The sequence below is a fragment of the Phyllobates terribilis genome, unplaced genomic scaffold, assembly GCF_046119375.1.
Source record: "Phyllobates terribilis strain yellow unplaced genomic scaffold, ASM4611937v1 Scaffold_1__5_contigs__length_1240528914, whole genome shotgun sequence".
Taxonomy (NCBI): domain Eukaryota; kingdom Metazoa; phylum Chordata; class Amphibia; order Anura; family Dendrobatidae; genus Phyllobates; species Phyllobates terribilis.
Genome location: NW_027362761.1, coordinates 995,129,963 through 995,144,074, shown reverse-complemented (window position 1 = coordinate 995,144,074; position 14,112 = coordinate 995,129,963). Strand labels below are relative to the sequence as shown.

The 14,112-nt window shown below is 44.4% G+C and overlaps 1 protein-coding gene across 2 annotated transcripts in view; it reads right to left on the bottom strand.

Moving 5' to 3' along the window:
• The window catches only part of GPM6A (glycoprotein M6A), a 411,434-nt gene that overhangs the window by 19,513 nt on the left and 377,809 nt on the right, over positions 1 to 14,112 (bottom strand). For both annotated transcript variants that reach the window (XM_073643811.1, XM_073643801.1), the window contains exons 5-6: positions 12,457 to 12,533; positions 8,497 to 8,562 (exon numbers count right to left, since the gene is read on the bottom strand). In XM_073643811.1, coding sequence (XP_073499912.1) covers positions 8,497 to 8,562; positions 12,457 to 12,533 — 143 coding nt within the window. The remainder of the gene's footprint in view (positions 1 to 8,496; positions 8,563 to 12,456; positions 12,534 to 14,112) is intronic.

The following is a 14,112-nucleotide window of genomic DNA, read 5'->3' as shown; positions in this document are numbered from 1 at the left end:
TAGGTCCGCAATTCTTCAGTCCTCCGAGCGGATGAAGAGACATGCTGACAAGAGACGTCTGGATCCGCCTCAATTCCGTCCCGGAGACCAGGTTTGGCTCTCCTCCAAACATGTTCGGCTCAAAATACCCTCCTACAAGTTGGGTCCTCGGTTCATCGGTCCATTTGTCCATCCAGTGGCCTACAAGTTAAAACTCCCAGCCACCTTACGGATTCCCTACTCCTTCCATGTATCTCTCCTCAAACCTGTTGTCTTTAATTCTTTTTCGAATAATCCAGGTTCTTCCCCTGCTCCGGTTTCTGCTGAGGACGTTTTTGAGGTAGAGAATATTATGGCTACCAAAAGGGTAAGAGGAAAAACTTTTTTTCTGGTGGATTGGAAGGGGTTTGGCCCAGAGGAGAGAACTTGGGTACCCAGGGAGAACATCCATGCCCCGCTTCTCCTTGAAAAATGTCTTTCTGGCCAAAAAAGAGGGGGCGTAAAGGGGGGGGGGTACTGTAGCATCGGCGTCTCTGCCCCCTGCCAGGCAGAGACGCCGTCCCTCTCACCTCCCAGCGCGGCATCCTCCTGCGCTCCTCTTCCTGCTGCTGCCGGCGCGCGCAGCATCCCGGGCACTGTGCTTAGGGCGCGCGCGTGCTCCCTCTGTCTTAACCCTAGAACGCATGATCATAAAAATCTACATTTTCACATACCTGGGGCCTTTTAAGCCCGTGTGCAAATAACATGGAATAACTCAAACAAAAATGACAAGCTACTATATACCTGAGGAATAACTAGAGTTTCAAAATTCTAACTAAAGTAATCTTGCAGAAAATAGAAAACCATTAACAGGGCGGGCTTGCGAGGCCCCAGGTATGCGTTCTAGGGTTAAAGGGGCCGCGCGCGCCATCCTAAGGAGTCCCCGGCCAATAGCCGAGGGTCCTCCCATATATAAGGCACCTCCTCCAAAATGGAGGTGCCCGAGCAAAAGCTGATGCACAGCATACTTACCTCTGCTTCAGCCCTCAGGTCCAGTCTGCCAGCCTGACTACTCTCCAGCCCAACAGTCTGCCTTCCGTTCTACCCGCCAGTCTGTCTATGGGCAAGTCCGCCTACTTACCAGGAAGCACCTGCCAGTTACCTGCCTGCTACCTGCCGTGCCTGCTCGCCCGCTCACCTGGGAGCACTCGCCTGTTACCTGCCTGTTACCTGATAGCCTACCTGGAGGCTCCTGCTGTCAGAAAGCTGGGTCTCCCTCAGAGGTCATGGGTCTTGCAGCAGGACAATGACCCAAAACACACTTCCAAAAGCACTATAAAATGGTTTGAGAGAAAGCACTGGAGACTTCTAAGGTGGCCAGCAATGAGTCCAGACCTGAATCCCATAGAACACCTGTGGTGAGATCTCAAAATGGCAGTTTGGAGAAGGCACCCTTCAAATATCAGGGACCTGGAGCAGTTTGCCAAAGAAGAATGGTCTACAATTCCAGCAGAGCATTGTAAGAGACTCATTGATGGTTACCGGAAGCGGTTGTTCGCAGTTATTTTGGCTAAAGGTTGTGCAACCAAGTATTAGGCGGAGGGTGCCAATACTTTTGTCTGGCCCATTTTTGGAGTTTTGTGTGAAATGATCAATGATTTGATTTTTGCTTCATTCTCTTTTGTGTTTTTTCATTGAAGACAAATTAAATGAAGATAATACCAAAGAATTTGTGATTGCAATCATTTTCAGGAAGAAACTGAGTATTATCTGGCAGAATTGCAGGGGTGCCAATACTTTTGGCCACCACTGTAAGTCTATGGGAAACTCAAGCATTTTTCCAGCGGCTCCCCCCGGCGGTCTGCAGAGGGACTAAGTTGCCCAAATCGATGGGAACAGTGCTCAAATGACATGGGAACAGCATGGGGAAGACCCATGTAAGCATCTGACACCCAGGTCACTGCTGTCAACGTTGTCAGATGTATTATGCCACTTTTATGGACTCACAATAAAACATACAAAAATGAAACCAAAATGGATTTTCCTGGGAAATATATGTTAAAGAACATCCTTGTATATAAGGCAAAATAAATATATAAAAACAAAAATGCTCCTCCACACCTTGGGCTATCTTCACACGTAGCGTTTTTGATGCGTTTTTGCATTGCTTTCAACCAAGACAAATGCATTCACTGGTAAATGTCATTTTAACATTTAACAACCTTATCTGACCATGTGGTGTGTGACACATCAGACACCTCTTGTTTCATTTATGATGGAGGGACTCTGAAAGTCACAAAGCCTATTTTTATAGGGTCATCAGGTGGCCCTCTCTATTGTTAGAGCCATCAGCCTGCTGTGCTTTGTTGTTCCCATTATTAGGAAGTGGGTCTCCCATACTGTTTGCCTATGCAGTGAAGCAACGGCTGCCAAAAATTTGGAGGAAACTCCAATGCCCCTTGCAAGAGACGTAGATATGTTTATATGGTACATATGGAGGATGAGGATGCGGAGAAGGAGGAGGGCAAGAGCAAATGGACAAAATCAGGAAGCGTATACCCATGTCGGAATGTGAAGACAGAGGTGCATGGGAATAGATTTAGACCTCCTAAAAAAAACAAACAAAAAAAACAAAAAAAAAAACACTATTTGAGTTTGTGCTGCTGTCATTCAGTGGTGTTGAGAAGTCTGGCCCAATCCAGCTCTTGTTCATTTTTATAAGAGTCAGCTCTACAGCATTTTCAGTTGAAAGGCGAATGTGCCGATTGGTTATAATTCCACCGGCGGAACTAAAAACCCGCTCTGACAAAACGCTAGTGGCAGGGCAGGGGAGGACCTCCAAGGCGTAGAGAGCCAGTTCATGCCACGTGTCCAGCTTGGATACCCAATAATTATAAGGCACAGAGGAATCACGGAGGACATTGGTACGGTCAGCAAGGTATTCCCTCACCATCTTCCAAAACTTTGCACTCCTTGTGGGAGTACCTCCCTGCCTCAGGGCCTGTGCGATGGGAGGGTCTGAGAAAACTGTCCCAGAACTTTGACAGTGTTCCCCTGCCTCTGCTGGACTGCATGTGTGGCTCTCTCGCCTGTACTCCTTGGTTGTCCAGCGAACTGTGACCTCTGCCGCCAGCGTTTTCAAATGGGAATTTTTTCACTAATTCCTCAACAAGGGCCTTCTTGTACTGCCCCATTTTATTAGGCCTGTCTTGCAAAGGAATACGAGAGTTATCCCTGTAGCGTAGGTCTAGAAGCGTCATCAACCAGTAATGATGGTCACCCAAAATTTGGTCAACGTGAGGGTCACGGGAAAGGCAGCGTACCATAAACTCAGTCATATGTGCCAGACTGCAAAGAGGCAAGACTTCCGTGTCCTCACCAAGAGTACGACTGACCACTCATCCTCTTCCTCCTCCTCCCTGTCCTCAGGCCATCCCCGCTGAACAGATGGTATGGCAGTTATGCAGGTAGTACCCTCTTCCTCACCCTCTTCCACTTCCTCACCCTCTTCCACTTCCTCACCCTCTTCCTCTCCCTCACCCAATCCACATTGGGATGAGATGAGGCTGGGCTGTGTGTAATCACTCTGTATGGTTCCTTGCTATATCTCATCATGCTCTGCCTGCAGTGCATCCTCTTTAATTGAGAGCAGAGAGCGTTTCAGAAGACAGAGAAGCGGAATGGTGATGCTAATTATGGCGCCATCGCTGCTCACCATCTTGGTGGAGTCCTCAAAGCTTTGGAGGATGGTACAGATGTCTGACATCCATGTCCACTCCTGAGGTCTTATGTGTGGAGTCTGACCTGAATACCAACAGACTTGTTGATGCTGGTACTCAACAACTGCCCTCTTCTGCTCCCAAATCCTTCCCAACATCTGCAATGTAGAGTTGCAATGCGTGGGGACATCACACACCAGTCAGTGAGCTGGAAGCTGCAAAGGCTGCTGAAGCACGGCAAGAGCGGCGGAAGCTGTAGCTGACATTCTAAAATGGGCACACAGGTGGCGTACTTAGACAAAAAGATCCGACAGATCCGGGTAGGTTTTGAGAAACTGCTGAACCACGAGGTTAAGCACATAGTCCAGGCATGGTACATGTGTGTGTACTCGCCTTCGAGCCGCCACCAGGTTCCAGCCATTGTCACACATGACCATGCGTGGCTGTAGGTTCAGCGGTGTGAGCCACAGATCTGCCTGCTCTTTCAGAGCTGTCCACAACTCTTCAGCGTTGTGTGGTTTGTCCCCTAAGCATATTAGCGTCAGCACAGCCTGATGCCGCTTGGCCGAGGCAGTGCTGCAGTGCTTCCAGCTTGCGACTGATGTGGTCATTTCGGAGATGGATGCTGAAGAGGAGGTGCAGGAGCTGTAGAATGTGGGGGCAACCCTGATTGACCCAGGGCTCGCAAACCTCAGCATCGGGAAGACTTTTTCTGTCCCAAGGTCCGACTGGGTTCCGGCTTCCAGTATGTTGTGCCGTCAGCGAGATGTACCGTCCTTGCTCACAAGCACTTGTCCACGTGTCCGTGGTTAGGTGGACTTTCCCAGTAACTGCGTTGTTGAGGGCACAGCTAATGTTGTGGGACACGTGCTTGTGTAATGCGGGGACGGGTACACTGAGAAATGGTGGCGGCTGGGGACAGAGTACCGAGGGACGCCCACCACCATCAGGTTGCGGAAAGCTTCCATCTCCACGAGCCTAAAAGGCAACATTTCGAGCGCAAGCATTCACAAAATGTGTGAATTAAGTAGTGTAGCCTGCGGAGCATTAGCTGCGCATTTGCGCTTGCATTCCAAGGACTGGGGTAGGGACAACTAAACGCTGGGACAAGGACGTGCTTGCTGATGCTACTTCAATGACTGGTGCAGGGCGGGAGGCATCTTAGCATGCACCATGGACAGGTGATTGGCGTGCACGCACAACAGCGGATCAAGCAGTGGTGTCACCTGCAGACACTATTGCTGGACCCTGGGGTTTGGCCCACTTAGTCGGGTGCACTGCTGCCATGTGCCTGATCATGGTGGTGGTGGTCAGCCTGCTATTGTTGCTAACTCTTCTGATGCTGGCCTGGCAGATGATGCAAATGGCCTCTTTGGGGTAATCTGCAGTGTCTTTAAAAAACAACCAGACTTGGGAAGACCTAACAGTTGTAGTGGCAACTTCCTTCGTGTTGAAGTTAGGGGGAACAGTTGCCCGCCTTCTATCTGCGGCTACCACACTGCTTGTTCTTGCCTGTTGTGGTGCTACGCCTCCCCTCCCCTTGTGTGCTGCTGTCCTTGCTCTGCATGTCACCTTGCCATGTTGGGTCAGTGACTTCATCGTCCACCACCTCATCTTCCACTTCCGCACTCTGGTCCTCCTCCTGACTTTCTGGCATTTGTCTCATCATCCACCTCTTGTAACAGTTTCCCACTGTCTCCTTCGTGTGACCGTGGCTGCTCAAATATTTGGGCATCGCTACATGCGATCTCCTCTTACCCCGCTTCAAGTGGATGAAAGGCCCGAATCTATAAATGTAAAAGTGAACAGCTCTTTGGAGTGTCCAAGTGTGGGATCAGTTGTCTCCAGGCACTCAGCATGGTGGGAGGAAAGAGGATCAGGGTGAAGAATATACAGTCCCTGACAGAAGTTATGTCGCTTATCCATGTTATGTAAATAAAAGCTTATAACCGGACGTTAAATTTATCCATTGATTTTATAAATTACTCTTTTGAAAGCTGAAACCCTCCCAAAATTTGGTTTGGGTTAAGAAAATAATTTGGCATCAATGCTGAAATATTGATCATTTCATGAACACAGAATGGTCAGATTTTGGCAAGACAAAAGCTTTGTCGCCCACAGAAAGTAATGTGATATTCAAACAAATAATTATCTTAAAATACAAATATATGTTGCATAACATTGGTGAATGAAGTTGTGCTATTATTAGAGTCATATTTAATATTTTGTGTGACTTCCATGAGCTTGAAGGACTGCATCCATGCGGTTCAACAATGATTCATACAATTTATCAATGAAGTCATCAGGAATAGCAGAGAATGCCGGCTTACATGCCTCCGAGAGTTCATCTAGATTCTTTGGTTTTGCCTTCCAAGCTTCCTCTTTCATCCTACCCCAAACATGCTGAATGATGATTATGTCTGGTGACAGGGCTGGACAGTCCTTGAGCATCTTGATCTTTTTTGCCTGGAGGAACTTTGCTGTAGAGATGGATGTATGAGATGGAGCACCATCCTGCTGCAGAATTTGACCCCTTTTTATGATTTGGAATGTAAGAGGTAGCTAATACTTCTTGATATTTTAGGCTATTGATATTGCCTTCCACCTTGCAAATGTTTCGCACACCCCCATACTGAATGTAAGCCCAGACCATGATCTTTCCACCACTAAATGTAACTGTTTTCTGGGTGTATTTTGGATCCATACGGGCTCCAGTAGGTCTCCTGCAGTATTTGCAGCGGCTGTGGTGTAATTCTACTGAAGATTCATCCGAGAAATCCACCTTCTGCCACTTTTTCAGCGTCCATCTGTTTAGCAGGCTGAGGGACTTTGCAAATGCTTTATTTGCCTTTTGTTTAGTGTTGGCTTCTGGGCACTGATTCGACCATGGAGGCCATTTCGAGACAGAATCCTACAAACTGTTCTAGTTGACACAGGGACTTGAGGTGACCAGGCCTGTTGGAGCTCCGCTGCAGTGGGAGAGGGGCTTGCTTTGGGTCTTCTAACCAACAAACGTTCCTCCTGAGCAGTTGTCTTGCTGGGTCTGCTGGACCTGGGCTTGTCAAACACATCTCCAGTCTCTTCAAATCTTTTTTTAATTCTTTGTACTTGGCGCTGAGACACATTAAAGGTGCCAGCCACCTCTGCAGTGGATCTGGTCTTCAGCCTCTTGATAATCAAGGCTTTGGTCGCAGGGTGGATTTTTGGCATGTTGTCAGAGCTCAAGTTGCAGTTAAAGTGGAGGTCTGGGGTGCTGGGTTTCTTTTTATACACACCCACTAATTAACCGATCATTTACGGAGCACTGGTGAGGATGTAAACTAGGAATTGGGTGCATTATATCACCAGGCGACAAAACTTTTGTCTTTCCAAAATCTGACCATTCTGTGTTCATTAAATGATCAATATTTCAGCATTGATGCCAATTTATATTCTTAACCTAAAACAAATTTGGGAGGGTTTCAGCTTTCAAAAGAGTAATTTATAAAACCAACGGATGAATTTAACGTCAGGTTATACGCTTTTATTTACATAACATGGATAAGCGACATAACTTCGGTCAGGGAGTGTACAGTCCAGACTCACGGCTACTGAGACTTGACCGTGTGGAAAACAGGGTGGTGGTGGCTAAGTGACTGGAAGCATTATCTGCTATCCAACCAATAACCTTTTCACACTGTTCGGTGTTCAATAGTGGTGTTCTGCGGTCCCCTGTTAATTGGGACAGGAAGGTCGAGCGAGAAGATGTGGGAGTTTGTTGTGGCACAATTTCAGCTTGCCCTCGTCCTCGCCCTCGGCATTCACCATCACGTCCACTTTCTCGTCCCTTGCCACATGCCTTGCCCATTTTAAATGGAGGACAATATTTTACACATTCACTACAAATGGCTGGATTTGAACCGCAGTGATATGTGATACGTGTGACGGAAAACCACCGTTTTAAATAGCTGGCCTGTTGGTTACTATTTTTCACAGCGACCTGGTGTCAATAACTTCACTGACACACTACAACAATATTTACATGGAGGCCAATATTTTCCATGTTCACTACAAATTTATGCATTTTTATTGCTGTAATATGAAAAGAATCTGGCTGCATTCTGCTGTGGCAACAAGCAAATGCAACAGAAAAACTGTTCTCTGGATTGTTTTTTAACCAAATCAGGATTAAAATCAAAAAAATAATTATCCCTGGACCCCTGATACCTGGGACTATTTGTAGAAATATCTGTAACAGAAGCAGACAGAACTGGAATGGAGCCTCTTGTGCTGTATACACTGCAGTCTACCACATACACTGCCTGCCTGCCTAATTCCTGCTATCACCACTGACTATATGGAGCTGGATTAGTCCTCAGAAGGAATTAGTTCAGATGGATATTATAGATATGTTGTGGAATACCTATACTAACTATAAACAAACAAATCTCTCCCTTATGCAGCAGCACCTCTCTACTCTGTCTGATTCCGGGGTAGACTGTGATGAGCATGGCGGCGCCTGGTCTTGTATACACCTGATGATGCTGTGCGGCCAGCCAATCACTGTAAGGCCGCAACCAACATGGCTACGGTATTAGTATGTGGCAGACAATCCCTGCATGTTCGTTGGCTCTCTAAAGAGCGCCAAACATGCAGGGAGGAGACCTGAGCTCCAGTCCGAGAAACCAGGAAATAGTCGCAGAGCTCCGAGCATCTTAAGCTGTGAGATGCTCAGGCGAGTACTGAGCAGTGGCGAGCACGTTCGCTCATCACTAGTAATTTACCACAATTAAAAGTATACAACTGGATTTAGTATACATTTCATAAATCAATAGCTTACCATAGCAATAACTGCAGCTCCAGCTCCAGCCAAAGCAACAATAAAGAGATGGAAAGTCATGTTAAGCTATAAAGAGACAAAATAAAACATTAGAAATAGATTTGCACACACTTTTCTTATCCAATGTTCTGCAAATATAATAGTGACATGACTTTATAACAAGAGTATTCACACATATAATAGTGTCACAGACACACTTTAAATGGACTGTCCACCTTTAAACACTAAGGTTTGCACTGAACGAAGGACTAAACATTTGTGCTATTTAGTTTCTAAGTATCTTTATATCGGTTACAGGCTTATAGCTATACTTTACTGACAAAGAGCTTCAAGTGATCTATAGGAACAAAATTCTAAATGCTGAAATACTGAATACCTGCAGTCACCACTAGAGAGAGCTTACTGTATACTGATTTATTATAAAGTTCAATGTATCAACAGTATAAGCAGTATTCTTCTACCCTCAAGTCATTGTTTTTTTTATTTTTGTTTTTTCTGACAAGTTTCTTCTACGTACTAACTCATGTGAGTGTGAGTATTGCATGATTTATCATATTGCTCTCAAATTACTAGTAATAAACCCAATTCAGTTAAATAATTGAGGCAAAATGTAGCTACAATGACTGATATGATGAAAAATATCCATATATCAAGTTTACTTTGTTCAGTGGTCTTTTTTAATTTGTCATGTAATTATATAGGTTGTCCACCCATTGGAAATCCCCCTTCTTAACCCCTTTACAGCCTGGGACCTATTAGTTCGCACCAGGCTGTTCTGGCTCTGGCGCTGAGCCCGTACTGAACCGGGCACATGTCAGCTGATTCTTACAGCTGACATGTGCCCGCAACAGCCGCGGGTGGAATTGCGATCAACCCACGGCTGTTAACATGTTAAATGCCGCTGTCCATCTCTGACAGCAGCATTTAACATTGCCGCGCCGGAAGCGCGGCACTTATCCCGCCCATTGGTGACCCCGTCATGTCATCGCGGGTCACCGATGCGTGGGCATGACAATCCTGGGTCTGCAGCAGACTCCAGTGGTTGTCATGAGCTGATCACTATGAGCGCCACCTAGTGGCCGGCAATCATAGCACAGGAGCATTTCTGCTACATAGAGGTGATCTGCTGATCACCTCTATGTAGCAGAGGCGATCAGACAAGTGCTGCTTCTAGTCTCCTATGGAGACTATAGAAGCAAGCAAAAAGTGGAAAAAAAGTTTTTAAAAATATTAAAATTAAAAAATATAAGTTTAACCCCTTACTTACCGGGGACGTATTAGTACGCATATTTGCGTACCCCCCGTTCAGTGAGGGCTGCTGCGCTGAGCCCTCACTGAACGGAGCACATGTCAGCTGATTCTTACAGCTGACATGTGCCCGCAACAGCCGCGGGTGGAATCGCAATCCACCCGCGGCTGTTAACCAGTTAAATGCTGCTGTCAATCTCCGACAGCAGCATTTAACGCGCGCTTCCGGGTAGCGCGTCATAAGCCCCGCCCACCGGCGACCCCGTCACGTGATCGCAGGTCGCCGATGGGCGTGCATGACCACCCAGGGTCTGCAGCAGACGCCTGTGGTTGTCATGATCTTGTCGCTATGAGCGCCACCTAGTGGTCGGCGCTCATAGCACAGGACCATTTCTGCTGCATGCAGGGGACCTGCTCATCCCCTGTATGTAGCAGAGGCGATCGGATAGTTGCTGCTTCTAGTCTCCTATGGAGACTATAGAAGCATGCAAAAAGTAAAAAAAAAAAAGTTTTTAAAAATATAAAAAAAAATAAAAAAATATAAAAGTTTAAATCACCCCCCTTTCGCCCCATTCAAAATAAAATATATAAAAAAAAAACCACATACACATATTTGGTATCGCCGCGTTCAGAATCGCCCGATCTATCAATATAAAAAAAGAATTATTCCGATCGGTAAACGGCGTAGCGAGAAAAAAATTCTAAACGCCAGAATTACGTTTTTTGGTCGCCGCAAAATTGCAATAAAATGCAATAACGGGCGATCAAAACATCGGATCTACCCCAAATGTTATCAATAAAAACGTCAGCCTGGCACACAAAAAATAAGCCATCAACCAGCCCCAGATCACGAAAAATGGAGACGCTACGGGTCTTAGAAAATGGCGCTATTTTTTTATTTTTTTTTTTACCAAATTTTGGAATTTTTTTTCATTACTTAAATATCAAAGAACCTATACATGTTTGGTGTCTATGAACTCGTAATGACCTGTAGAATAAGAAGGGCAGGTCAGTTTTAGCATTCAGTGAACATGGTAAAAAAAATAAATAAAAAACAACTGTGGTATTGCACTTTTTTTGCAATTTTACCGCACTTGGAATTTTTTTCCCGTTTTCCCGTACAGGATATGATAAAACTAGTAATGGCGTTGAAAAGTACAACTCGTCCCACAAAAAATAAGCCCTTACATGGCCATATTGACCAAAAAATAAAAACGCTATGGCTCTGGGAACAAGGGGAGCAAAAACGAAAATGCAAAAACGAAAAATGCTCCGGGGCTTAAGGGGTTAAATCACCCCCCTTTCGCCCCATTCAAAATAAAATAATAAAAAAACAACCCATATACACATTTGGTATCGCCGCGTTCAGAATCGCCCGATCTATCAATATAAAAAAAAAATAAATTAATCCGATCGGTAAACTGCGTAACGAGAAATTCTAAGCCCCATAATTACGTTTTTTGGTCGCCGCAACATTGCAATAAAATGCAATAACGGGCAATCAAAACATCGGATCTACCCCAAAATGGTATCCATAAAAACTTCAGCTCGGCACACAAAAAATAAGCCCTCACCCGGCCCCAGATCCCGAAAAATGGAGACGCTACGGGTCTTGGAAAATGGCGCCTTTTTTTTCACCACTTAAATAAAAAAGAACCTATACATGTTTGTCTACGAACTCCTAGTGACCTGGAGAATAATAATGGCAGGTCAGTTTAAGCATTCAGTGAACGTGGTAAAAAAAATAAAAAAAATATAAAATAAAAAATCTGTGGTATTGCACTTTTTTTGCAATTTCACCGCACTTGGAATTTTTTTCCCGTACACGATATGGTAAAACCAGTAATGTCGTTCAAAAGTACAACTCGTCCCGCAAAAAATAAGCCCTCACACAGCCATATTGACTAAAACATAAAAAAGCTATGGCTCTGGGAACAAGGGGAGCAAAAAACAAAAAATGCAAAAATGGAAAGTCACAGGGTTGCGAAGGGGTTAAATGCTGAAGTGCCAGAAAAAAAAAAAACACCTCCTGGATTAGTGCTGTTTCATCGATGTTTGCGCTGTATCTCCAAGGTCACATGAAATTGTCAGATACATGATTATAGAGTGACACTTCCTTCAGGTGGATCCATAAAGAATGCAGTGGATCAGTGGCTACTGAGTCAGTCATGTGACAACTGCAGCCAATCAGTGGCTGCTGATCGGCTTCAGCTTTGACATTGCTGTCAGATGGCACTTTCAAGGTTGGAGAAACAACAGTAACATCGCCGGAATGGCACTGGTCTGTGAGGTGAGAGTGTGTTGTTGCTTTATTTTATCTAGAGAATTTTAGCATTTAAGAAGGGGTTGGCCAGAATTGAAGCCCTATAAGTTAAAGAAACATTGAAAGTTTTGATAGATCAGAGTTGCCATTTAAGATTCTGGAAAGCAATCTTATTACTACAATTTATGGGCTATTGAGATACTGCATGATTACAGTAATTGGCAGATTTTTAACATTTTTGAAGATGTTAATATTTCAAGCATAGAAGATCGTCTATAGCAAATATTGAGTACTTACTTGAATCCTATTGTTTTACTTTCCTCACTTTATCAAGTCTGTTTTTGCACACAGAGCTGTGGTTTAGTACTGTTGACTATTATTAAGCATAACAGCCTTGGTAAGAAAATAATAAAGTGTAAAATGTATGCAAGTAGCATTGTATTACTCACATCAGTAGATTCACACATCCTCAGGAAGGTTTCAGATGGGGTACACAATTTTTTCTCCTCACCAATAGTAACAATACCTTTAAAAAAAAAAAAAAAAAAAGGTAAATGAGCTCAATTGTATGAAGGAACTTTGCATTTTCTGATTTTATTAAAAAACACAACAGAAGCACGCCTCCTCCCACCAAAGTTTTTATCCTCTTAATATATTACAATCATCATATTATATAGCACTGTGTACTTACAATTGCTCATTTTGCCTTTTCTTCTCTCTTCCATTTGGTCTATCACATCAAGTGATTAAAAACTTACTAGCTGACTCCTTCTATGCAGCTTTGACCTACACCCCCGAGTACAGTTGTAAATTTTCCCTGCATGAGCCATCAATGCAAAGTCGGAAGGGGGGGGGGGGGGAAGCATCTACGTCAAGAGTTGAAGAGGGTAATGATAAATGCAGGGAAAAGAGACTTCCTTTTTCTACGTCGAAAAGAGAATAATTTACTGGGTAGAAAGGCGAAATTTCCAATTGTAACTACACAGTGTTATATAATAATTGCAATTTATTAAGAGGTTAAAACTTTGACGGAAGCACTTGTTTAAATTATGAAAAGGGAGGTGTCAGGAAAATATTAATATCAGGAAAATGTTCTCCCATATCTGCCTGACATAGATGATCACCCCCCTCCCTTATTCCCCTTCTGCTCAGCACAAAAGCCCCAATTAACCCACGCCTGGTAAATAGTTTATGCAAATACGACCAGCGAAGGAGTGTTATAACTTACATTAGGAAGTAAGCATCTTGTCCCTGAAAGACGCAGGAGGTAATTAAAATGCAGGCTTGCACTGATTTGCGTGTAACTGTTGAAGCTGCTTCCCGAGCTTCAAAGGGGAATTTGCGGACATGATGACTCCGATATGAATTATGAGATATTATAAGTTCCATACGTCTGGCAATAACGAGACCCAAATGGGTAGTGACCAAATCAGCCCAGGAATGTGTAGGTACTTTTCCAGGGCTGTAACCAAAATCAGGGAGCTGCAGCGCAAAAACACCAGAATGGCAGACTGCAGCTATGGGATGTGTGATATCAAAATAAAGATAAAATCATAAGGAAAAAAATGGCGTAGTCTGCAAGCTTCTGCGATCAACGGGCGATGAGTTATCGCAGAAGTTAGTGTTTCTAATAAAAATGTACAGGCTGGAGACCGGCCCACATGATGTCACCACAAGGGGCGTGTGGCCAGATCTCCCTTAGGTTTAAAAGAATCTATGGAGAAGACAGGAGCACTCATTGCCAGGGGGGAATAAGAATTATAAGCAACGGGTCCTGTTCAAGAACAGCATATTCCAACCGGGGAGCCCCTCCTCCACCTATATTGAGTCGTCGCAGCGAACCTTATAGTGTAAGTTTCACTTTTTATCCTGTTTTATTTTATGTATCTGCTTATGTATTTTAATGTCCCCTTTGTAACATCCTTGTATATATTTTTCCTAAACACTGCCTCCCTTTTGGATTAAATATAAAATTTAATAGTTCGGTTTCTTTTGTTCTGTAATCGTTCCCTCCCCCGAAGCCATATACGCTATCAAAACGCAGGCGTCCGGCCAGGCCTGTATTATATTTAAAACTCGGCCGGTGGTGGCAGAGTATTAATAAT